Below are 24732 nucleotides of genomic sequence, written 5' to 3'. Positions count from 1 at the left end.
CTGTCTGTCACCACCTCTCAGCTCTGCAGCTGTGGTTGATTCGCATCCCCACAGGCCTGGCCGTGTGCCCATAAAACCTGATGTATAGACATCAAAGTGAAGGTTTCTAGAATTTTCACCCATTCTGAAATAAGTCTTGTCGTTTTCCCCTAACTGTTTAAAAATGAAAAAAAAAAAAAAACAAAACATGACATCAGCTTGCTGGCTGGACAGAAGCAGGTGGTGGGTGGTCCTGGGCCGCAGGCCCTGGGGTCTGTCCCCCAGGCAGTGTCTGCCGTGAGGGGCAGGTGTGCTGGCCTCCCCCATCCTCGGCTGGCTTTGGTGGCCGTGTCACACCCATGCTTTTTGTCTCAGCTGCGTGGAGAGTGAGAGGAGTGCCGTGGGCCTGCGGGGCCTCCTCCCTCCGATCTCTCTTCCTGGCACACCCCCTGCTCCCAACCCCCATCGCACAGACTCAGCAGAGCATTTTCATCAAGGCCCCTGGCTCTGGAAGCCCCCTGCCTGGTTCTTGTAGGTTCAGAGCCTGTGTTTGGGGCCGAGAGATTGGCTGGTGGCAGTTGTCGGGCCCCTTTCCCCCAGGTGCCCCATCTGTCTGGGGTGGAGGGGGACTCCTGAGGCCTCCCTTTATCTGGCACGTCTTCTGTCCCTGACCTCGTTCTGCGTCTGCTGGGATGCGGCGCCAGTTCTGTTTTTGGATCCCAGTCGTGCTTTCTGCCAGGAATCTTGTTAACATCATGGAATGTTCTGCCGGCAGCACCTGGCGCTCCCCCCAGCCTCTCCTCTCTGTCCTCTGCTGTCACCTCCGGCTCCCACTTCTGGGTGTTTCCAGTATTTTCTGTCGCAGGGCCACTCGGGGTGCAGACTTGTGTGCTGTGACCGAGTCTCGGCACAGACCTCGCCAGCCTGTATCCTCTGGGCTCTGCATCTCTGTTCTAAGCTCTTCAAGCTGCTGGACCCATTTTTTGCCAGCTTACTTGAATCAAAGGGAAACCACTCAGCCTGGATATTTTTGTGCGTCAGATGTCTTCAGGCACATCTTCTCTCTGCCCTTTGCTTGAAGGTTCCTTTCCACTCCTCTTAAGCGGTGTTTTCTGTGCCGTGTTTGCTATGGGCGGGCAGGCCTCTCTGGAAGGGCCAGGTGGGGGCAGGCGTGGCTGCTGGGAGAACTCCCCCGCTGTCACCAAGAGATGCTATGAGGAGAGTCACGCCGACGCACACGCTTGCACGCGCACCCGCCCTGCCCCCGTCTTCAGGGACGGCGTGCTGATGCCTCTCCAGGGACAGACGGGTCCAGGGAGGCACCCTGCCACGTCCCTCTTCTCACCCCCCCGCATACCGCGTATCACTTCTTCCCCGCGCAGCCCTCAGCCCTGCCAGTCTCCTTGGAGAAGGGGCTGGGTGTCTTGCTGGCCTGAGCGAGCTCTGCAGACACCAGGTCCCCTTCACTCTAGTCACCCCGGCCGTGACTGCCCTTCTGGGGTCGGGGTGTGTGTGTGGTGTTGGGGTTTCCTTTTCCATCAAAGATACGTTTGATGACTGCCCTGCAACACCAACAAAAGCTCTGTTGGGCTCAGGGCAGCTGGGTGGGGGTGGGGTGAGCACTCAGTGTGAGTGGAGGGCTGGAGCTCTGGAGGGTGGGGGACTCTGGGTATGTGTGGGACTTTCCGGATGACCAGCCATATTCCTCAGCTGTTCTTGTGCTCTGGGCCACTGCCCAGCTGGGGTCCTTTCCTCAGGCTGCTGGAGAAGGGCCGAGGGATGAGGAGTCAGGAGGGGGAATGGCCTGGGGTCCTAGGGCTGGGATTAAGGGTGGTTGGGGTCCTTAGTGCATCCCTGCCTGGCTCCTCTGAACACCAGGCCCGCCACCTTCAGGCCGGCTTGGGGTTCCACTGGTTCCCAGGAGCAGAGGCTGGCCCCTCCCTTGCATCTCACAGGGTCCCCTCCACGTGCACCCCAGCTGCCCACTGCTCCCGGCTTGGCCATTCAGCCCGTGTCCCTGTTCCCTGGGCTGTGTGGTCTCTTCCCAGGAGGTGTCCCGGAAGTGGGGCTCCTGGGATGGGTGTTCACTGCAGCATCCGCATCTCTGCTCTGGGGCCTCATCCATGGGAGTCCTGAGCTGGGCACGCGGTGGCCAGAGGGTATGAGAGTGGAGCCCCCGGATGCAGCGAGTGTATACTGTGCCAGGCAGCACCCACAGCCCACCCTGCCCACAGCTGCTCACTGTGTGATCACACAGATCCTAGGCAGCTGCGCAGTCTGCCCACTGCCCAAGCTGGTGATGCCCAGGTTGGCCTGGCCCTGGGGCTCCCGGGAGGTCGGTGATGTGGATGGGGGTGCCCAGTCCCTTGGTCTCTCTCCATCTGGCACCTGGTCCCGAGCAGCTGAGCCCAGGGAGGGGCCGCTGACCACTCTGCTGGTCTTACAGATCATCCCCCCAAAGGAGTGGAAGCCGCGGCAGACGTACGACGACATCGACGACGTGGTCATCCCGGCGCCCATCCAGCAGGTGGTGACGGGCCAGTCGGGCCTCTTCACACAGTACAACATCCAGAAGAAGGCCATGACGGTCGGCGAGTACCGGCGCCTGGCCAACAGCGAGAAGTACGCAGGCTGGGGCGGCGGGAGGCGGCGGGCGGACCGTGCCCACAGAGCCTGCCTGGGGGCCCTGGGTGGGCCCAGCACCCGAGACTCTCAGCCCCCAGGTTCTTACGGGGCGAAATCCAGCCCCTCACCTGAGCCAGGGCCACGCTGTGCACGCTGAGTGGCCCTCAGCACTGACTGCAGAAGGCTAGCCTTTGAGGGCCCGCCCATGTCCCCCGGCCCTGGAGTGCCTCCCTGCCCCTCCTGGGATGTCTCAGCTCTGCGGCACTTCCTCAGAGGGAGGCCCCCTGGCAGGGTCTCTCCGAGCTCCTGGTTCAGCAGGGCCCACATGGGCACACACTCCAGCAGCCCGTGGACACTCTCCCTCTCTGTGGGGCTCTCAGCCTCCCTGGCTCGCTGAACCCGTTGGTGCATTGCTCGCAGTGTGCTTGCTTGTTTGCTTTCAAACAGGCATCCTGTGAGGCAGGCGTTGTCTGCCCCCACCCCATGGTGCCCGGCCCGTCATTGGTACTGTCTATATCTTCAAGAACCGTCAGAGACCAGGTCCCTCCTCCAGCTCCCATGCCCCTGGCCTGTGGTCTGATGTGGGGGTCCTGGGCCCCGAGAGCTGGTGAGACAGGACCGCTGGGCACTGTTCCAGGCTGGACTGCCCGCCCGTCCACCCACCGCCCCGATGGTCGTCACACCTCGTCCTCGTGCTCCGGGGCTGGGCCCGCTCCTGGGTGGCCTGCGCTTGAGCAGAGCTCCTCCCTTGGTTCACCCAGCAGATGCCCTGAGCCCCAATACCCGGTCTGTCCCCAGGTACTGCACGCCCCGGCACCAGGACTTCGACGACCTGGAGCGCAAGTACTGGAAGAACCTGACATTTGTGTCACCCATCTACGGGGCTGACATCAGCGGCTCCTTGTACGATGACGTAAGTACTGAGGCCACCCGGCGTCTGGATGGACAGTGAGGGCGAAGGGGCCAGTGGGCTTCCCCCGGAAGGTCAGGGCAGGGATGATGCAGGGCGCTCCGTTGCGCTTCTGCTGGGGCTCTACTTACAGGTGGGTGCCGAGCTCAGGATGAGAGAAGAAGGCTGGAGGTCTGTAGACTCTTTCCTGCCAGGTCAGAGTGTAGCCCTGCCCGGATGGCATGCTGGGCCGCTGACCTGCAGCCTGACCACGGGCAGTTTTAAAAAGACAACAGCTACATTCCGTCCCTTGTCCCAGTTGCTGTTTCGTCTCAGTCGTGTCTAACTCTGGCAACCCCGCAGCCTGCAGCCTGCCAGGGTTCCCAGTCTTGGCCTCCCAGGGCCTCTGTCAGTTCCCATTTGAATGCTTTTCTGCTCGAGTTTCTATCACCGCATCTTCCTAGAGACCTGGGAGCTGAGTTCCCAGCCAGCCGAGCTGCCCCTGGCTGCATCCCGGCCCGTCCCTGTGCTGCCTTTGGGCCTTGCTGCCCGAGGCCTGTCCAAGGGGTGAGACCAGACCACTCCCCTGCCTGAGGCTTGATGCCAAGGCCTCGGGCAGTGCTGTTGTCCAGCAGAGTGGGACCATGTTTTGGGGGGATGGTTTGTAAATATTTATGGGACCTCGAATATTTGGGGGGATGGTTTATAAATATTTATGGGACCTCGGATAACCCTGGGATGGACCTAATGGGGTTCATTTCAGGGTTCCGAAGCCTGGCTCTCTCGTAGGTGTTCTGCATTGGTAGGATCCAGGCCTCTCCACTCCCCCTCTGCCCTCTGCGTGCCCCCCACTCTGTCGCTCTGAAGGTTGTCTGCTGAGAACACTCTTGTCCACTCAGCCCTGCTCCCCTGAGGGCGGCTGTGGGCGCCACCTGGTCTCAGGCTGGGAGGTAAGGGTGGGAATAAAGCCCCTCCTGAGAGAAGGGTCAGGACCGTCCCGGGCGCCCAGGGGAGGAGCATGTTAGAACCAGCGGCTCGTGTTTCCCAAGAAGCATGGGAAACGTGACCTTGCTTGGGTCCCGAGCTGAGTCGCTGCTGGTGTTTCAGCTTCACAGAGCCCGTCTGACCTGCAGCGTCTTCCCTCTTCTGCTAGCGGGTTTGCCTTGTGGTACAAGGCGCCAAGGGCATTAGTTTGTTGCCTGGGAGTCGCGGGTCAGGCTTCTTCAAGTGAGCTCACCCATGTCCGCTAGAACCCAGAGAGATACCCTCATCCTGGGTCCAGTACCGAGTTTGCCCCCGACCCCTGCCTCCTCCTTTCTGGGCCTTGGTTTCCCCATCAGTAAAGTGGGGCACCGCGAGCGCAAGGAGCCCTTCACTGGGGGTATCCCAGACCCTGAGCTCGTCCGCTTGGCCTTGACCCCAGAGTCAGGTGACCTGCAAACCCAGCCCTCCTCTGGACCAGCACGCAGCCCCTGGGAGCAGGGCAGTGCCTACTTGGAGGGCACGGCACAGATGCCCTGTCGCATGCGCTGCTGCCTGGGCCCGTGACTGCCCCTGCGCCATGCCCCTGCCCCCAGCATGTCCCTGCCCTGTGCACCTCCCAAGCACCTCGCCCCGTCTCCTGGCTGCACACCTCTGAACACCGGGACGTCGAGTTTTGCAGTTACACCGGTGTGTTTTTGTACCACCAGTCAGCTTGCCCTTGGGCCAGTGCAGAGGTTCCAGTGTCAGATTGATGGGGGGCTAGTGGGGCCGTGTGCCTTGCACTTCCTGGTGCTCCTTGGGGTCCATTCATTGCTCCCCCTGCTTCTCTGCTTACCTCAAGGGCCTCCAGACCCAGGGAGAGGGGCTTCACCTCCAGGCCCCCATTTCCCACATCAGGCCACTGAGGCCCTGAGTTGCCCTCCCTAGAGGCCAGAATCAGGGCTGGGCTCCCCCACCTCTCTCTGGTTTCATTGTTTTCATGCCTTCTCCTGGGAGCAGCTCTGGCAGAGCCCTGCGGTGGGCATCCCCAGGGCTGCGTCTGGTCTCTAAACACAAAGAGGGCTATTTCCCTGGGTGGGACAGAGCCCCTGTTCTCTAACTAGCACCCTTTCCCTTCGGACGCTTAGTCCCTACAGGAGCTTCCCCAGCTCTGAGTGGGGACGTCTCGGCTCCATGGCCGGAACCTTGCTGCATCCCGCTCCGTGTCCAGTCCCAAGCTGGTGTTAAAATCCAGGCCGGCTGGCTGGCGGCCCCAGCTGCCTCTGTTCTGCGCCTCCAGCCAGCTGCCGTCCTGATTTGGCCATGGGTGGGCCTCCGTGTGGGCGTGGTGGTGGGGGGTCAGTGTTTGCCTCCCTGCCTGCCCGAACAGCCTGGCCCCAGCTGGCCGCTCTGCTGCTCAGTTTATGGATCGTGACTTCTTGCAGGGGAATTTGACCCCAGTAGTCTGATGGGGCAGAAGAATGGAAGTTCGTGTGCTTGAGTACAGGGTGCGTGTGGAGTTGTACGCCTGTTGGTCAAACGACCCGTCATTTTCCACATAGAGTTTTGGAAAGTTAGTGCCAGTTGGGTTGCTTTGTTTATTTGTTGAGTATTTGAGTCATTGCTTTTTAAAACATTATTAAGATATAATTCACATACCATACAAACCACTCGTTTAAAACATGTTTGATACTGTTTAGTTGCCCGGTTGTGTCCGACTCTTTGCGACCCCATGGACCGTATAGGCTGCCAGGCTCCTCTGTCCATGGGATTCTCCAGGCAAGAATACTGGAGTGGGTTGCTCTTTCCTTCTCCAGGGGATCTGCCTGACCCAGGGATCAAACAGGCATCTCATACATTGGCAGGCAGATTCTTTACCACTGAGCCACCTGAAAAGCCCTATTTAAAGTGTATAATTCGGTGTTTTTTGGAGTTACATGGTGGATGTGTAGGCCTGACGGCAGGGTGAATGCACAGGGCTTTGGGGAGGTGCCCCCTAACGTCAGGCAGCTTCTACTGGAAGTGACGCCAGGCTTCTCATGCTTATGGTGGGGGTCTGATCCTGGCCTTCCCCTGCATCCTGGGCTCCAGCCACAGCTCACCTTGTAGAGACCTACCACTGGCCCTGTGAAGTCAGGGCCTGGAACGTGGATGCGGCATGAGGCAGGGTTGGATCTGGGGTATGAAGGAACACCGCCATGTGCTCAGCATCTCAGCATCTCCCTGAGGCTTCCCCAGGGACTGGGAGTCGATGGAAGCGTGTTTTATGAGCTCTCATGACAAGACTGGGCTTGTTTGCTTGCGGCATTAGGAATAGATGAACCTGGTTGGCGGGGATCCTCCCGCGTTTGCCTGGCTCTGAGCACCGTCCTCGCCTTGCGGTGGGAAGGTGCAGGAAGGCCTGTCTGGCTCTTGACTGTGAGGTCCCGTTTGATGTGTCTTTCCTCCCTCTGTGTCAGTGAGCTCAAGGCATGTCAGTTATTCCTCACTGGCCATGGCCTCTGCAGCGTGGCCTTCACTGCCCGTGATTCCCGCACAACCACGCACAGCTCAGTGCAGGATTGGGGGAAGCTGCATCTGACCATCTGGCCCAGGGTGGGGGCTGGGCGCGGCCCAGGGTGGGTTTTAGACACCAGCCTGAGCGAGGCTGTGAGGTGGGTGGGTGTGCGGCTGGTTGCTGCCTCTTGGTCCCTGTGTGGGGGTCATGTTGCTGCAGGGGGGCTCAGAGGGAATGATGTAGGTGTCTCACTGCTGGCATCTGGGGGCGGGGGTCAGGGGAGCTGGGTACCCAGGGTGGCCAGTGGGCTGACCGTGTGCTCGCCCTGCAGGACGTGGCCCAGTGGAACATCGGGAACCTGCGGACCATCCTGGACATGGTGGAGCGTGAGTGTGGCACCATCATCGAGGGTGTTAACACTCCCTACCTGTACTTCGGCATGTGGAAGACCACCTTCGCCTGGCACACGGAGGACATGGACCTGTACAGCATCAACTACCTGCACTTCGGGGAGCCCAAGTCCTGGTGAGGGCAGGCAGGGAGATGCGAGGGGCTCTACAGGTTGGGGGATATGGCTGCAGTGCTGGGTAGGGCTCTGCCAGCCCAGGCCCCTCTAGACAAGGCCACGCAAGCCCCCCAGAAACAAGCTTCAGATCCCCAGAGCTTGTGGTTTCAGCTGGAGAGCCTCACACTGAATGTGCCCGTGGCCAGGCTTCCGATAGTACCTCGTGGGGTTATGTGAGGCTGTTGTCTTGGGGCTCGAGGAACCGCGGTGTCAGCCTCCCTGTACCTCCCTCTTGACCTCCAGGTTGGAGTGGGGTTGGTGTTGCCCCTCCTGATTTCTGAGGGGCGGGCTCCACCTGCTGTTTATAATGTGGACGCGGGCATGTAGGCCCCTGAAAGGCAGTCTGAGAGCGTCGGGCCCCGCAGGCGCGGCCGGCTGTCCCGTGCGGTGGTCTGGTAGCTCGAGCTGAGCGCTCCCCTGACACGGCTTCTGCTGGTGGGATGGCGAGCGGCTGTCGGTGCTCCTGCGTCTCCAGCAGAGACTCCTGAGCTGGGGCCGCTGGGGCCCCCTGCCTCTCCCCAGCCGTTAGGAGGCTGGTTCTGTTGTCACAGTAGTTGTTGCAGCTCAGAAGGGGACGGGAGCTGGGGAGCAGAGGGAGACACTCAGGAGCTCAGCTGGAGAGCTGTGCTTGCCTCTGTTGCGGGGCAGCAGGGTCCCAGGCGGGCCCTGGCCCAGGTGCCCTGCCTTATCCCAGCAGAGAGCTGAGCTCTGAGAGGAAGGTTACCCTCTGCCCCTAAGTCATGGGGACATCCTGGGCCATTTGCTGAGGGGCGGGGAACAGGCCCTCTGGGCAGAGGGCCCAGAAGCCAGGCTCCCCTGTTGGCTGCTGGCTTGCGACCACCTCTCCTTGCCCCTGCCGTGGACAGGGCGAAGCCCCCACCCACCCCAGTCTGGCCATGGTTCCCGCTTAGTCGGGCAGGGGAGGCTGGGGACGTGTGGTTTCCCAGGGCTGCTGTGACAAAGGATTACAGGTCTGGTGGCTTTACCTCCCTGCATATTCATTCTCTGAGAGTCCTGGAGCCAGGAGGCTGACCTGGACCTCATGAGGCTTAATCCAGGCACGGGCAGGGCTGGTCCCTCTGGAGGCTCCAGGGAGCACCAGCTCCTGCCTTTTCCAGCTTCTAGAGGCACCACATCCCTGGCTTACGGCCCCTCCCTGGATCCTCACAGCCAGAAGCTCAGCATCTCCTGTCTCTCTCTGCCTCTGACCCCCCCGCCCCCCGCTTACAAGGACGCTGTGATGACACTGGGGCCCTAGGGATGCAGGCTCGTCCCCATCTCAGGGTCCTAGGGATGCAGGCTCGTCCCCATCTCAGGGGCCTAGGGATGCAGGCTCGTCCCCATCTCAGGGGCCTAGGGATGCAGGCTCGTCCCCATCTCAGGGGCCTAGGGATGCAGGCTCGTCCCCATCTCAGGGGCCTAGGGATGCAGGCTCGTCCCCATCTCAGGGGCCTAGGGATGCAGGCTCGTCCCCATCTCAGGGGCCTAGGGATGCAGGCTCGTCCCCATCTCAGGGGCCTAGGGATGCAGGCTCGTCCCCATCTCAGGGGCCTAGGGATGCAGGCTCGTCCCCATCTCAGGGGCCTCTGCTTAACGCCTCCTGCAGAATCCCCCCTGCTGTGAGGTGACAGGTCGTCAGATCGTAGGACTGGGCCACGGCGGTCTGTGGGGCCGTCTCTCTGCTGGCCGCAGGCGCTCTGGTCTGGCAGCTGTGCAGTATCGTGGGTTGCTGGGCTCTTGTTGCCCTCCCACAGGCTTCCTGTCTTCACCCTGTGCCTCTTCTTGTGTGCCTTTCTGTGGCTTCCCATGAGCCCACGATCATCAAAACCTCTAGGCCCTGGGGGTATTCATCTTTGGGAGAGATTTGGAGAGAAGTTGGTGGGGTTGGTGATGGTGGCCTGAGTCTCGCGCCTGTGGTGTGGCCCTCTGCACAGAGCAGAGGGGCTTCCTGGTCTGAGTGCTGCCCAGTCTGGGTGCTGCCCAGAGCTGCCCCCAAGGCCCCCCGACAGCACAGCTCCCCGCACAGCAACACTGGGCTGGGACTGCCTGGTAGGAGGGGCCCTTGTTCTGCCCAGGCCAACATCTGGGGGGTGAGGAGGGTTCTGGCGCCGTTTCCCGCAGGCAGTGCGCTCCCCATGGGCCTGGTGGGCAGAGTGCGGACAGATACCCAGTCTGGGGCTGCATGTGTGCATGTGAGTGTGTGTCTGTGTATATGTGAATACATTTGTATGTATTTGTGTGTGTATTTGTGTTTGTGTATATACAAATGAGTGTGTTAGTGTATATGAGTATATATATGAGTGTGTATATATGAGTGTGTGTATATGAGTGTATATGCTTGTCAGGTATCTATATATGTAGTGTAAATGTGTGTGAGTGTGTGTGTATCAGGTGCCTGTGTGTGTGTATATTGTGTGTGTGCTGCTGGGCCTAGCTCCCTGGCCTGGTCGGTGGAGGAAGAACAGCCACCAGGGTCTCTTGAGTGGCTGTGTCCAGTCTTTTTAATTAAATGAAATTAAAAGACGCTTGCTCCTTGGAAGAAAAGTTATGACCAACCTAGACAGCTTATTAAAAAGCAGAGACATTACTTTGCCACAAAGGTCCATCTACTCAAAGCTATGGTTTTTTCCAGTAGTCATGTATGGATGTGAGAGTTGGACTGTAAAGAAAGCTGAGTGCCGAAGAATTAATGCTTTTGAACTGTGAGGTTGGACGGTCCCTTGGATTGCAAGGAAATCCAACCAGTCCATCCTAAAGGAAATCAGTACTAAATATTCATTGAAAGGACTGAAGCTGAAGCTCCAATACTTTGGCCACCTAACGCAAAGAAATGACTCATTGGAAAAGACCCTGATTCTGGGAAAGATTGAAGGCAGGAGAAGAAGGGGATGACAGAGGATGAGATGGTTGGATGGCATCATCGACTCGATGGACGTGAGTTTGAGTGAACTCTGGGAGTCAGCGATGGACAGGGAGGCCTGGCGTGCTGTAGTCCATGTAGTTGCAAAGAGTCAGACATTACTGAGCAACTGAACTGAACTGTTCAGTCCTGCCCCGACACTGCTCCCCAATGACCACTAGATGGCACTCTCACCCTTCTCTCCTGGCCATGGCTCCAGGCGCAGTGGTGGAAATCTCCCACTTTCTTCCTAGACTCTTTGCCTGGTAGGGGCAGCGATCTGTCGCCCCCACAGCCTCCTGGGAACAATGGCAGGAGGAGAGTCTGCCTCCTGGCAGTGGGACCGCTCAGCTCTGCTCAGCCCTGGGTTTGGTTGGCATCTCTCATCAGGGGGTCCTAAGAGGAGAAAACCCACCTCTTCCTTATAAAAAAGAAAGAAGAAAAAGCAAGCCGCCGCTGCTAGGTCCTGGCATGTGCTCGGAATGGGAGGTGGAGCTTTCAGACACAGGCCTGCCTGGAGATGGGGTGACCCCTGGAGACTGGGGCCCTGTGTGTTCTCTGGGACATGAGGCTGGGGAAGAGCAGCGAGGGCCCCCCGCAAGAAGAGTGCGCAGGCACACTGGGGTCCAGGGCGATTGGAAAGCAGTGGGACTGGGTTCCAGGGAGGTCCCTGAGAGAGGGGATGCTGGGGACACGAGGGCCAGCAGCCCTGGGTGACGGGGCAGGGTGGTGTCTGGCTCTGCACACTCCCTGTCCCCCGGGACGGCCCCCAGCACCTTGCGCCCTGTGCTGCACCCCTGGTTTGCTTGGGGTGGCCCCTGCTGTTCCCCCCGCCACCTGCCCCCTCCAGCCCGATTCCTGAGTGCTAAGAAGCAGCCAGAGGGGTGTGCTGACCACAGCGCTGGTTCCCTGAAGGAAGAACATTCTGGAAGGCACTGGACATGAATCTTGGCTTCTGGTTCAGAGGGGGTGGGAGTGCACGTGGGGTCCCTCATGCTGCCAGTGTGGCTAGTTCAGCTGGACAGGGTGGGGACCCCAGATGCTGGCACGGCACCCCATGCTCGTCCTTCAGTGGTCACGTGCAGGCTGTGTGTGATGCAGGTGTCAGTCTTTCCCTGCCAGACATGGACCCCATGGAGTCAGGGCCTTCGGTGCCCCCTGCGTCCCCATCCCCAGCAGCCTTACATGGGAGGGGGAGGGCTCTGACTACCAGGAGAGCTGGGAGCACCATGGGCATGGAGATTCATGGCGTGTGGAGGCCACATTCCCTCCTGGGCCAATGCAGACATCACCCTGGGGGCAGGGTGGCAGGGGCTGCCGAGGTGTTCTCTTGTCCCTGGGCTGGGGATTCAGGAGCCACCCAGGATCCTGGGAGGGCGGTGCCCTGCTCCCCACCCTTCCCCTGGGCCCTGAGTGTTCCCCAGTGGATCGCGCGCCCACATCTGTCTCCCTGATCACACCACGCTCTTGTGTCTGCAGGAGCTTAATTGCAACTATTTCAGTGTTACGGTGGCAGCACTCTTCTTTAAGTGTTGACTTACTCAGGTTGTCTTCCTGAGCCTTTCTGAGCCTGTTGTTACTTTGGCAGTGTGACTTGAGTGTCAGCGTGATGCGAACAGCCTGGTGTCGATAAAGTCGTGGAATTTACTTTGCGAGGCCGGCGCTGTGCCGCACTCAGGCAGCAAGGCTAAGGATACCTGCAGGTCTGAGGCTCCAGATCCCTTTATAGACAAGATTTAAAATAGACCTGGCCTTCCCACAGCCTGGACCTCGGGCAGTGAGGCCAGGAGGTCGTGGGTGGCGGGAGGCAGCCGTTGTAGTTCTGTGTGATTCGGGGACCCCTCCTGTTGGGCTGGGCCTGGGTGCAGGTGGTGCTGGGTCAGCATCCCAGGGTCCATGTGTCTTCCCGGGCTCCCTGGGCAGCACGCTGCCAGAGACCACAGGTGAGTGTGTGGCACACCTGCCTATGCTTGCTGCCTGGACATAGGGCTGTATATCCATACGTAGCGGTCGGGGGACTGGGCGGCGGGACCAGCTGTGTTCCCTGTGGGGATTGTCCTGGCCGTGACTTTGGACTCTGCGGTTGGTTTCCCCCGGCTTCCCCAGCTGCTTGTGGTTGCTGGGGCATCAGGCTCGCCCGAGTCAGGGCACGGAGGAGAGGCTCTTAGGTGCTCAGTCCTGGGGTATAACGGGCGGATTGCCGCAGGCAGTCGGTGGAAGAGGGTGCAGGCGGGAGAGCCTGGGAGTGGAGAGCCTGGCCCTCTCCCTGACCTTTTAAGGAGCCTGAGCGCTGCTCTAGGCGTGGTGAGAATTTCTCCTTTTGACTGCTTGGCACCTGCAGTTTTTCTTTGGCATCTTTGCTCAGGGGAGTTCTGTAGGAGAGGGATCAGGCAGGCTTTCTTTTGCTGCTGGGAAATGTAACGCCAAGCAGGCAATTGGCTGAGTCTGCACTTGGTACTCTGGAGGTGTGCGTGTGTGTGTGTGAGTGTGCATGTGTGTGCATGTGCATGGGCATGAGTGTGCTCGTGTGTGCACAGGCACATTTGAAGGTGTGTGCTCCCTGCCTTGGGGCCCAGGGAGGACGCCAACTGGTGTTCCCTGCCCTTTGGCTGCAGCTTGGGGAAAAGGCTGTGAGTTAGGCTCAAGTCTGTTGCTATTTGGGGGCGGGGGCTGCTGGGCTGCTCCCCTCCCCCTTGATGAGTGCCCTGCTGGCCCCTGGGGACCCCCTTGCAGGCCCAGCCCAGGCAGCAGCTGCCCAGTGCCCAGCTGTGCCTACTGTCCCAGGGGACCAGCTCCTCCCCACCCCCCACCCCCCACCCCCTCCTCCTCCCTGACCACAGGCTGCAGGCTCCCACTCCGCCTGCAGGTGGCGCTGCTTTACCACAGTGCTGAGCCCACTGTGAGGGCCTTGGCTTTGTTGTCCCCGGTGGCAGAACTGGGAATTCTGATGCTGGATGGAGCCAAGCAGAGAGATCCCATGCGACCTCCTAAAGGCACAGGATGCTGGCACAGGGCTGGGAGAAGCAGTTTAACAGGAGCCCAGGAGGGCTGAGCCCCTGGGGCATATGGGAAGCACAGCTGTGTTACTCCCCTTCCCTCTGGGACCTCTTCTCCTCCCCGCATAAAGCCCTAGGCCCCTTCTTGTCCGGACCATGCTGTCTTCCCTGATGCCACCAACCCCACCTTTCTGCTTGTCAGGGTTGTGTCAGAACTCTAAAACCAAAAGCTGGCCTTGGCATTCGGAAACTAACTCCTGGAGTTGGAGAGACCTCCCAGTCTCAAACCAGGGCATCGAGTGTCATCAGGCTGCGAGGGTAGGATGGCATCGCTACGTATGCTGGCGGGTGAGACAGCCAGCAACTTCAGAGGGTTTTGTGTGGCGTGGCTCAGCATGGTTTGAATCACAGATCAGCCTAGTTATCGGACTGCTTCTCGCCAGCCTCGCTTGCACTGACCCCGTGGAAGCCTGGTGCTGCTCCTGCAGAGCTGGACAGTTTTGTCAGTTGACAACCCATGCTGCAGGCACCTCAGGTGGATTGGGCACCCGGGAGATCCCAGGGCACCCCTGGGGGCCTGCGCCCGCCTACTGCCCGCTTGGCAGTGGGATCCAGTCCGGAGGCTGCTTCCTGGGATCTCGCAGTGCTGGGGGTACAGGCACAGTTGGTGTTCGTTCGGCGATGCAAAGCGGTTTCACTTCACACTAGGCAGAGCTAGGTCAGCCTTCTGCGGAGGAGGATCTCACCATATGCTCTACTCCACAGCCAGTGAGGCTGAGGGGGGTGATCCGCTGAGGTTCCTGGTGGTCTGATGCCTCGTGGTGAGCCTGGGCAGCCAGGAGGCACTCCGGCCCAATTGGCTTCTTGGTGGGCAGGGCTGGGAGGGCTCGTGACGCAGGGTGCCCTGCACAGGTGGTTTGCGATCCACTGAGAGACCATTTTCCCTGTTCTTTCCGTGTTTGCCACGAGCTTGTCTGTTTACCCACTGTCTTGGTGGCCTACTCCCTCCCTCTCTTTTTACAAGAGTTTGTTTTTTAGAACTGTTTTAGATTTGCAGAAAACTGAGAAGCTAGCGCAGAGTCCTGTGCACCCACCACCCAGCTCCTCCTTAGTTCAGATGTGGCTGGAGCATTTGTTGCAGTTCATGAACCTTATGGAGAGATTCTTGTTGACTGGGGTCCTGCTTCATCCAGCTTGCCTCGTGTCTCCCTGGCGTCCTCTTCTGTCCCAGGACCCCCGTGACGCTCAGACGTTCTGTCTCCTCAGGACCCTCTGGGCTGTGATAGTCCTCAGAGTTTCCTTGCTCTTTTTTATTTTTTAGAAATTTATTTTATGGAAGTACGTACAACAAAGGGATTTAGTTATATGTTTGTATATATACGTACACACACACGCTTTTCATGTTCCTTTCCACTGTGGCTTACCGTAAGGTCTTGAGTATAGCTCCGTGTGCTCTACAGTGGGGCCTTGTTGTCTGTCCATCCTAAAATAATTTGCGTCTGCTCATCCCAAACTCCCACTCGACCCGTCTCCCCTTGGCATCCGTAAGTCTGTTCTCTCTCTGTGCGTCTGTTTATTTTTCATAGATAATTTCATTTTCTCATATTTTAGATTTTATTCAAGTGCCATCGTATGGTATTTGTCCTTCTGTTTGATTTACTCCATGTAGTACGATCCTCTGTAGGGCCATCCATGTTGCTGCAAATGGCATTATTTCATTCTTTTTACTGGCTGAGTAATATCCCATTGAATACATAAACCACATCTTCTTTACCCACTCATCTGTGGATGGACAGTTAGGTTGTTTGCGTGTCCTGGCTATTGTAAATAGTGCTGCAGTGATCACTGGGATGCATGTATCTTTTCGAATTACAGTTTTCTTTGGATATGTATGCCCAGGAGTGGGGTTGCTGGGTCATGTGGTAACTCATTGTAGTTTTTTGGGAGAACCCTTATGCTGTTCTTCACAGTGGATGAACATTCCACCAACAGTGGGGAAGGATTCCCACACTTTCCTTGTTGTTGATGCCCTTATGATTTTGAGGAGGACTGGGGTCAGAGATTTCATAGAGCTTCCCTCCGTGGGAGTTTGTCTGGTGTTTTCTCACAGTGACACTGGGGCACAGGATGTGGGGAGAGGACACAGGTGAGGGGCCGAATCATCCTTCATCTTGGGGTGCCTGTCCTCAGCATGACTCCTGCCTGTTGGTGTTGACCTGGGTCCCCGGGCTGAGGTCGTGCTGGTCAGGTGCCTCCACTGTAGAGTCACGCCACCCCGTTCCCATATGGCCTCCCTTTGGAATATACTTTTTTTTCCCTTCAGTGCCTCAAATTTCAGAAAAGAAAAGAATAGTGAGCAGAACAGCCTAGTGTCTGACACCCAGATTGGACAGTTGTGGCCGATCAGGCGTCCTTCCGTTGGACGTCTTTCATCTCTGTCTTCCGCCTCCCTCGCGCTGGGCGGTCTCTGTTCCCCACTGCTCCATAGCTGATCCCACAGATGGACATCTCACGGCACCCAGGAGCAGGCCTGCTGGGGCCTTAGTTCAGGGCCTGAGGCAGAGTCGAGTGGTGGTGGGCCAGGCCCCTACCTGGGGCTCTGGAGAAGGTCCACTTGGCACTGGGGGTCCTCTCACACTTGGACCTTCTGACTTAGGGTGGGCCCAGCGCCTTTCCAGGGCTCAGCTGATTAGGTCAGGCCCACCTAGGAGGTTCACCTCCCTATTTTAGGATCTGCTGATTTGGGGCCTCAGTTGTAACAGCCAAGTCCCCTCCAGCAGCACTGAGAAGGGTGTCGGAATGACCGAGCGCAGGGGCACCCGAGAACGGTGCCTGTCATGGTGCGCTCCCTTCTCGGTGGATGTTTTTATCGTGAGACTTAACACAGAACAGAAAATCATATGGAATGCGTACTTGTCCAAGGGAAGATAATTACATGCAGTTTATCAGATGGCTCCCCGTCACCTCTGTGTAAGCCCCCAGGAAGGACGATGTTGGAAAAGGAACTGCCTCATTCCCTGTCCCTGGCCCACAGAGCTGAGATCACCCTCCCGATTCTGGTGGTCTTCCTGTCACTGCTTCTCTGGGCTGTTTTCCACGTGTGTCTGAGTCCCTGGGGGACACGGCTGCGTGCTGGCCGGGTTTGAAACCCCAAATCCTGGGCTGATTTGTCTCACGTCTCTGCTCTGGGTCTGTGAGGGTGTGCCCTGCCACACGTGGTGGCGCTACCCATCTTCACGGCTGCAGCATTTCCTGTCACGTGGCCGCGCCTCCATCTGTGTGTCTGTCCCCTTGTGTGTGGACGTTCGGGTTGTTGCTTCCAGTTTGGGGCCTGGCCACACTGCGTATTACCTTTTACCTGCTGCTCGTGAAGAAGTCAGTCACTGTACGTGACAACGTGACATGACAAGAAATAGCAGCAGCAGTAGCCACGTTGTCTTGCCCGCAGCTCCTTCACAGACAGGACCAGATTGCTGAGACCGTGGCTGGGGAGTGGGGGGCTGGGGCCGGGGCCAGGCTGTGGGGTGAGCCCACATTCCTAACCACTGCTCCGCCCTGCCCCTTGAAGCATCGTCCTGCAAACCAGGCAGGTGCTCCCATGGGGACAGGCTGTGTCCCAGTTGGCAGAGGGGGCTCGAACTCCGAGGTGTGGATCCTTTTCTTACAGAGTCCCCCAGACATCTCTGAATCAGGCCTGCTGAGCTGAAGTCAAAGCCTGTGGATCCTTGTGAGAGATGGAGAGGCTGCGGGGCTCTGGGGCCCAGGCCAGCAGAGGCTCTGCCACCTTAAACACATGGCTTCTGAGGTCACCCTGGGCAGAGACATTCCTGTGGGGCGGAGGGAGGTGTGTTCCTGGAACTGTGATGGGCGGGCTAGGGAGTCAGTACCTGGCTTCTGCCCACGTCTCCTTGGCCAGTGCTGGGTCATGGGGCCACACCTTCCAGCACTGGAGCCAGGAGTCATGGTCTGACCGTGTGTTGGGAGTGCAGGGAGGGAAGAGGGCAGGTGAGCCATAGCCTTGCCGCCTGTGGGTGCTGGATGAGGTGGTTTTGAGGTTATAGAGGAGATGGGTCAGCTCAGGCCCTGACGAGGTGCTCACTCTGGGCCGACCGTGAACCACACCAGGGCAGATGCCATCTGTCAGGGCAGGAGCTTGTGTGTGTAGCCCCGCTGTCCCCCACGCCCAGCCCCAGTGGGGCATAGAGGGCCAGGCAGGAGGCAGGCAGCAGCTGGGACCACTGAGATGGATGGAGGCAGGGAGGCTGCTGGGCTGAGGCTTGTGGGAGGAGAGGCCACTGGGAAGCCCATGGAAGGGCCCTGATGGAGGGCGGGCAGGCAGACCAGGAGCAGAGAGACGGGAGGGCCCTGAGTAGGGAGTTACCCCATGATTCCAGAAAGAGCCCTCCGGCCAGGGGGACGCTAGCTGTGGAAGGGAGACCGTGGGGGTTGGTCTGGCAGGTTGGGGTCAGCCCTTGCTGCCTGGGCAGGCCGGCCTGCCTCTGTGGGCACAGCCATCTCCTGTCTGTTACTCATGGCTGCAGGCGTGGCTGGCCCGTCGCACAGCCCTCACGCTTGGTCTGGCAGGAGCAGATGGTCCTTCATTTTGGAGTCTTTTGTTCAGAGTGGGCACTTTGGGGTTGGAACGGCCAAGGCTGTGCTGGCTCAGGCTGTTTGAGTGATCGCTATGTTTTTTGCTTTAGGGTAGCAGGGGCCAACCCCCCGACCCAGAACTCCAGGCTGGGGCACCAGGCTAGTCGCTTAAAGAAACCGTTGGTTCTAGAGAAATGTCGTCGCTGGGCATCTGTCCATCCTGAGATGCCCCCACCAGCAGTGTTTGGATTAGAGGTTGGTTCAAACCTCCATGGTCTTGGCCCCAGGAGTCGCTTACCCTCCTACCCGTCCTGTAGATCCGGCTCTGTGTTCTGGGTCTCGTTTCCATGGCAAACTTCTCTGCTGTTGGCCGCTTTCAGCTCCCTGGAAGGGAGATCCCTGCAAATCTGAGCTGAGGGCGTCTTCGTCAGCTTTGCTCCAGAACCTGGCTGAGGACGAGTTTCCCCTCACGTGGGCACAGCAGCAGGAGGTGGAAGCAGGGCTGCGTGGCCGGCAGGCTCACGGGGCGGGCGTGAGACGCGCTGCAGGTGCTCTCTCTCCGGCTCCTCTCGGCCTGTGTGCTCTAACTCTCCCGAAGCACCAGGGTCCCCACACGTGAACAGGCTGGAGCCGCTCCACTTCGAGGCCGCCCTGGCTCTCGCAGCCCGAGGACAGACCTGGACCCCTGGGCACCCTCTCCAGCTCCCCCAGCTCCCCCCACACCCTGGCCTGGCCTGTGATGTCCAAGTCCTGCCCTGCAGATGCTCCTGCTCTCTGTGGACCTCCCTCTGTTCTTTCCTGTTCATACCTTCTGTGTGTTTCTGCAGAAATAAATCGAGGAGGGAGGGTTGTCCCCCACTGGAGCGGAGGCCATGGGCCTCAGCACACTGGCAGGCTGCCTCCTGGTTTTATAATCAGCAGTTGAGGCCAGTTCAAGGGGGAGATGGCGGTGGCTTTTCCGGTGGGATTGGATGCTCACTGGCACTGCGTCCCCACAAATTGACCCCCCGTCACTGGCAGCACGAGGCCCTCTTTCCACTCTGACCTGAGGCTGTACTGATCGGCTCGCCTTTAAAACCTTACCTGAGAAGGGCCCCCACAGCTTCAAAAGCAACGTTGAAACCCAGCTCACATGTGACTTGGCATTTTTTGGTCCTGTTGTATAACAAAAATAATTCAAGGACCTGAAATAGACTAGGGCTGGAGATCAGATGCCTCCAATTCAGCGTTTAGTTGCCTTTAACACTTGCCTTGTAAAGCCTGCTCCTTAATAAAAGTGGTGACCGTTTCTTGTGAACCGGGCCCTGGGGCTGGGGGTCACTGAGGTGCTGACCCACCCCCAGGTTCCCTGGCCGCTCACGGGGCGAGTGTGCAGGCCAGGACGCCGTCCACCCACTTCCTGAGAGGCCTGGGTGGCCCCTCCGCCTGCAGAGTGTCCCCCGGGCTGGCGTCCCCACCTGAGGCTCCGCATTTTCTCAGAGCAGATGCTCCCAGGACTCTGTTTATCTCATGCTCCTCTCAATGAAAATGTCACTATTTGAAATCACTGACACTGCTGGCGTGAGACACCAGATTCCATCGTCTATTGTCCCGTGAAACGATCCATTAAAGATAAAACCGCCCGCAGCTCAGTGAGGTTCTATCCTGGGGACAATCCTCCTAGGTCCTTGGCTGATCCTATCTCCCCAGCAAGTGTCTGTATCTGTCACATAAAGGGCCCCAGTTCCGGGACAGATGAGGGGGGCGGCCTCCTCGTGCAGGCTGCGCCTCGGAGCCCGAGATGGGAGCTCCTGATAGAAGCAGGCCCTCCGTCCTTTCCTTCGCTGTCAGGCAGTTTCAGTCACTCTCAGGAAGCCATGCCGCCCTGCCTACGGCTCTGCACAGTGGTGCTCCAGTAGGGGAGGGGGGCGTCCCTTGGTGGGGACCCCCACCCTACCCACCCCCCCAACCTGGGCTGGAGTCTGACCTGGAGGCGCACTTCCCTGCTCTCCTCAGTGTTTAGAAAGGGCTCAGTCCCTGCTCCCCATGCCAGCAGGAGCTCTCCCACCTGCCCAGGCAGATGGGGTTGGTGGCAGCTCTTCGGCCGTGCCCTCCCAGGAAGGCAGGGGAGCCCGGGCATCCCGGTGTTCCCAGGGCTGTCCGTCCACCCAGCCTTCAGACCCGCTCCCTCGTGTTTCAGGGGTGAGCAAGCCTGTCTGCCTCTCTCGTGTCTCTCATTTCTCCTGCCTGGTGCTGGGCGGTCGCTTGTCCCCCTTTAGCCCTCCTGTCAGTGTGACTGCTAGTAACGTGCCTTTCACGTTTGAACCATCATAATGAGGCCGCCCGCTTGTACCTGACAAACTAGCCTGCCTTGTGTGCGCTCTGGAGTCACTGTTGTTGTGATCACATCCGTTATTGCCTCCTTTACTGAAGGACAAGGTTGGGGGCATGGGGGCGTTTTGTGGTACAGGCTCACCTTGTTTTATTGTGCTTCGTAGATGCTTCGATTTTTTTATAGATTGAAGGTTTGTGGTAACCGTATGTTGTCCAGTAATAGTTAGCACTTTAGAGTAAGAGAGCATTTTAAAATTGAGGTATGTGCAGTATTTTTTTAGATATAATGCTCTTACTGTACACTTAATAGACTACGGTAAGGGTACGGTTTAAATGTACCTTTTCTTATGCACTGGGAAACCAAAACCTCACGTGGCTCAGTTTATCGCGGTGGCCTGGGACTAAGGGCACCAGATCCCTGAGCTCTGCCTGTGCGCGTCTTGCCCTGGCCCGCTCCGGGCGGGGATACCGTGTGGCTCGTTGGTGGCCTCGCTGAGGGCTTGCCGGTCTCCTGCGCCAGACTGGGGATTCTGTGAGGGGCGGGGGCCTGCCCAGGTTTCTGTTTGCCCTCGTTTGCAGTCCAGAATTCCTGCTTCTGGACCCCAGACAAGGGAGAGGGTTTACCTTAGTGGTTTTTGTAGTCTTCTGAGAAAGTACAGACGAAGCCTGGCTATCTATGTACTGATTTTTTTTTTTTTAAATTCTGCACCCTCACTTAACTGTTTAGTTCTTTTTTTAAAACGTTTTATTTAATTTTTAATTTTTTTTCTTCGCTTTTTGGCTGTGCTGGGTCTTCTTTCTTACTGCAAGGAGGCTTTCTCTAGTTGCGGCCGGCCGGGGCTACTCTTCATCATGGTACACAGGCTTCTCATTGCAGTGGCTTCTCTTGTGGAGCACAGACTCGAGGGTGCTCGGCTTCAGTAGTTGTGGCTTCAGGGCTTAATTGCTCCACGCCAGGTGGGGTCTTCCCAGAGCAGGGATCGAACCTGTGTCCCCTGCATTAATAGGCGGATTCTTCACTGCTGACCCACCAGGGAAGTCCCTGGACTATTCCGTTCTTAATTTCCCAGCTCTCTCTCTTAGAAGGTCATATTACTTTATGTGAGAAGTGTGTCTCCTCCCTGTTGACCATTATTCCCCTTATATCTTTTTGTCGGCTTCTCCCCTGGCCAGCGTCTTCATTGCAGTACCATGGACCGCTTTGCCCCGACTTTCTGGGGTGCCTCTCCTGCCTCACCCCGGTGAAGTGTGACCGTGGGAAGGTCCCTTCCAGTTCTAGATAGCTAAGAATTTTTTATACTGGATGGTTTGGAAGTTTATATAAATGAAAGTCATCTGAAGTTCAGGGATGGGTCGGTAGAGCAAGTCTCTGTGGCTCATCTCCGTGTGGCTCATCTCTGTGGTAATCACATTCAGGGTAACTGTGTTTCTCTGGCCACTTGGCTCTGCACTGCTGAGGAGTGGAGCGTGGCTGCTCTGGCCGGGCTCATCTCTAACCAGTGTGGAGACGGTGCCTGGGTAGCTGGGAGTGTGAGGGGAACCCTGCTCTGTGACCAGGTTTTTCTGTTTGGCCCACCCAGACCACGGGGCAGTGAGCTGAGACTGTCCAACTGACGGTGTGGCTGGAGAGCACACGGGCCATGATGGGCTTTGTGCTTGAGGATCACAGTAAACACAGCTCTTCTGTCTGGCCAGCACGTGGGGCTCTGGGGCCGCTGGCGTTGAGAGCTGCCGGGGTCTCCCAGGGCGCGTGCGGGTGGCTGGCTCGTGCCTCGAGCAAGCGTGGTCTCGGCACTTCCCTGGACTCTGCCTTCTTGTTTCTGTTCCTGTCATTACAGCCTGTTAGACGGCGAGGGGCCTGTCTGCCCCGGCCTTGTGCAGACACTGTGAAATTAACTTCCTCGCCCTCCGACTCGCATCGGGCTGAACTGACATTTCCAAAGGGCTCCTGGCTGGACCCCTGCTCTTGGCTCACGTTCCTTGGCAGAGAGGAAGGGGGAAGCTGAGCCTCATGCTGGGGGGAGCTGTCAGGCCAGTGATGGAAGAAATCCTGAGCACTGTTGTCACCAGCGAAGTCACACGCATCTCCGGGAACAGATACCGTCCGTGTCATGGTGCTTCCACCCTGGCTCCAAGCAGGATGGTCCTGCAGGCCTGGGCAGAGGCCGGGTGCCTCGGGAATGGGCAACAGGGTGTGAGAGGCAGGCCCCCTCAAGTCTCGTTACCCTGGCAGCTGGCAGGAGCATGTGGGAATTACCTTGTTGCCATGGCAATGTGCCCTGCTCACAGGGAACTCGATCCTCTCTGCCAGGCCCTGCAGTCCAGGGTGGGCGGCCAGCTGAGCCAGTGGGCCCTGTGGGGGTACACTCTCTCCCACTGGAGTGGGTGTTCCTTGTCCTGAGAATTTGTCCCATGACCTCAGGTTTTCCTGCTGGTCTGAGAGGCAGTACCCACCTGTCGTTGTCTGTCCATGGCCCGGAAGAGGAGGGGCAGAGGCCAGCCCCCTACTTGCCTCATCTTCTGAGGTCTCATGTGGCTGTCCCAGGGCAGTGGCACATGACTCCCTGGACCTTTGGGGGTCAGTTGGACACACAGGTGCTGTGGTGCACACCTGCCAGTGTAGCCGTCCCTCCAGGGAGGTGATCCCAGGCGCCCACTCCCGGGCCAGAGGGCACTAGGTGCCGGGAGTCCACACCCAGAGAGGCCCGGGTACCCTTGTGGCCTGAAGCCACTTGTTCCGTCGGCAGAAGTGATGGCCCTTGAGCAGGTCCCTACTCCCCACGACGGCCTGTGTTCCTCTTCCTGACACACTCATTTAATTTTTAACTCACAAGGCATTTGCTTATTTATTTTCATTATTCTTGATAATAATTCTAAGCCATTAGAGGGGAAAATTATATTCAAAAATGCTGTTTCACACTTTATTTGTTTGATGATTTAGAGCGATAGAAAATAGCACATTTGCTGGCTTTTATAGTCTGATAATTATTCACATCCATCAAGCCATTCCAGGGGAATAAACAAAACACCAAGAAAATGACACTATTAATAGCATCCTTTGCTGCGGACGGGAAGACTCTCCGGCCCGCTATCTCTGCAGGAATGCAGGCGGCCCATCCCCGGCCCAAGGTGAGAGCTGCCTGCAGAGGGCATTTCCTTTCGATTGCCCTGTGTTTCTGGGCTCAAGAGCCACCCTCCTGCTGGACTGAGGCCTCTGTCCACCAGCACCCAGGAGCCCCAGCTTCCTTACTAGACTCGGCTTGGTTGAAGCAGGGCCCGTGGGATGCCCACCTCTGTCGTCCAGTCTCAGTGTGTCCCTGGCCCCCGTAAGCATGTCCAACCCCCACACCCATGTCAGGATGTGGATCTCAGATGTGATTGCTGGCAGCCATGGCCCCAGGCCTCCCTCTTACCCTATGCCAGGTGTGTGGTTTCTGCATTGCCTTTTTGGGGGTGGCTGTGATTGGGGGCGAGGGGTGTGTATCCACTCCTCCAGGCCTCAGTTGTAAAAGAAGAACCTAGAGGAGAGGCTGGCAGATGCCCACCTTGTGGTGCAGCCCCCCTGTCTCTCCCCAGACCAGGGGGCCGCTTCCTTCTGGATCATGACATCTGGGCCATGATCACCATCGTTCCCAGAAACATCTGTCCTCCTCAGCCGGTCACTTGAACAATAAAACTGCTGGACTGGGCTTGTCTCATCACTGTCATGTGGCTTTGCACACATCTTGTGTCCCCGCCTGGGAGCCAGCTCCAGAGAGACCTGGCTTGGTCTTTCCCATCACCTCCATGGCTATGCAGCAGATCAAAAACCATTTTATTGTCTCACTGAAGCCCTTGATACAGAAGACTGCCTTTTTGAAAAAGGCATCTGGCAAGCAGTGCCCGAATTCGTCTCTCTCGGCCTCCTCAGCGATTCCACAACATTAAACCTGGAGTTATGGAGCCTGTCAGGCCCTGCTGCAGCCTCGCGGGGTCCCGTGCCTGTGGTTGCAAGGGCCACCAGGCCAAGAGCACTGAATTTTCCACAACTTTCTGGTTGAGTGTTGGCCAGAGTACTTTGTGTAAGAACTGTCACCACCAGAGAGAAAGGGTGGAGGAAGAGGGGTGCATAGGAAGGGCTGGGAAAACACGTGGGAAGGTCCAGAGGGACCTGCCTGGCCGGCCTCGGGACTGAGGCTCCCCATGCTGTGGGTGGAGGAACCAGTGTGGCCCCCTCCGCGGGTGGCCTGTCCCTCTGCAGCCTCCCCCACAGAGCTCCCCTATTTCCGACTCTGTCCCCCAAACCCCCGGTCTGTTTTCCCTCCCAGTGGTCCCCAGATTCTGGGAGTGGCGCTACCCTATCCTGTCTGGCCTGTCCAGGCTCTTCTGCCGTGACTGGGCCGTCTGGGACTGGACCCTACCCCCCGGGAGGAGCGA

At 58.2% G+C, this 24732-nt stretch overlaps 1 protein-coding gene across 10 annotated transcripts in view; it reads left to right on the top strand.

Annotated features, from left to right (window-relative positions):
* Nucleotides 1-24732, top strand: part of KDM4B (lysine demethylase 4B) — a 116943-nt gene that overhangs the window by 36017 nt on the left and 56194 nt on the right. For 7 of the 10 annotated variants that reach the window (XR_011257218.1, XM_069591415.1, XM_069591416.1 and 4 more), the window contains 3 exons: nucleotides 2426-2601; nucleotides 3403-3517; nucleotides 7285-7478. Coding sequence is in view for 6 of the 10 variants with exons in the window: in XM_069591415.1 (XP_069447516.1) it covers nucleotides 2426-2601; nucleotides 3403-3517; nucleotides 7285-7478 (485 nt within the window). In the remaining 4 variants the exon portion in view is untranslated. Of the gene's footprint in view, nucleotides 1-2425; nucleotides 2602-3402; nucleotides 3518-7284; nucleotides 10863-24732 lie in introns of those variants that run through there. The other 3 variants (XR_011257219.1, XR_011257221.1, XR_011257220.1) reach the window with 2 other exon arrangements.

Source organism: Ovis canadensis, chromosome 5, assembly GCF_042477335.2.
Source record: "Ovis canadensis isolate MfBH-ARS-UI-01 breed Bighorn chromosome 5, ARS-UI_OviCan_v2, whole genome shotgun sequence".
NCBI classification, from domain to species: domain Eukaryota; kingdom Metazoa; phylum Chordata; class Mammalia; order Artiodactyla; family Bovidae; genus Ovis; species Ovis canadensis.
This window is presented reverse-complemented; position numbering and strand designations above follow the sequence as displayed.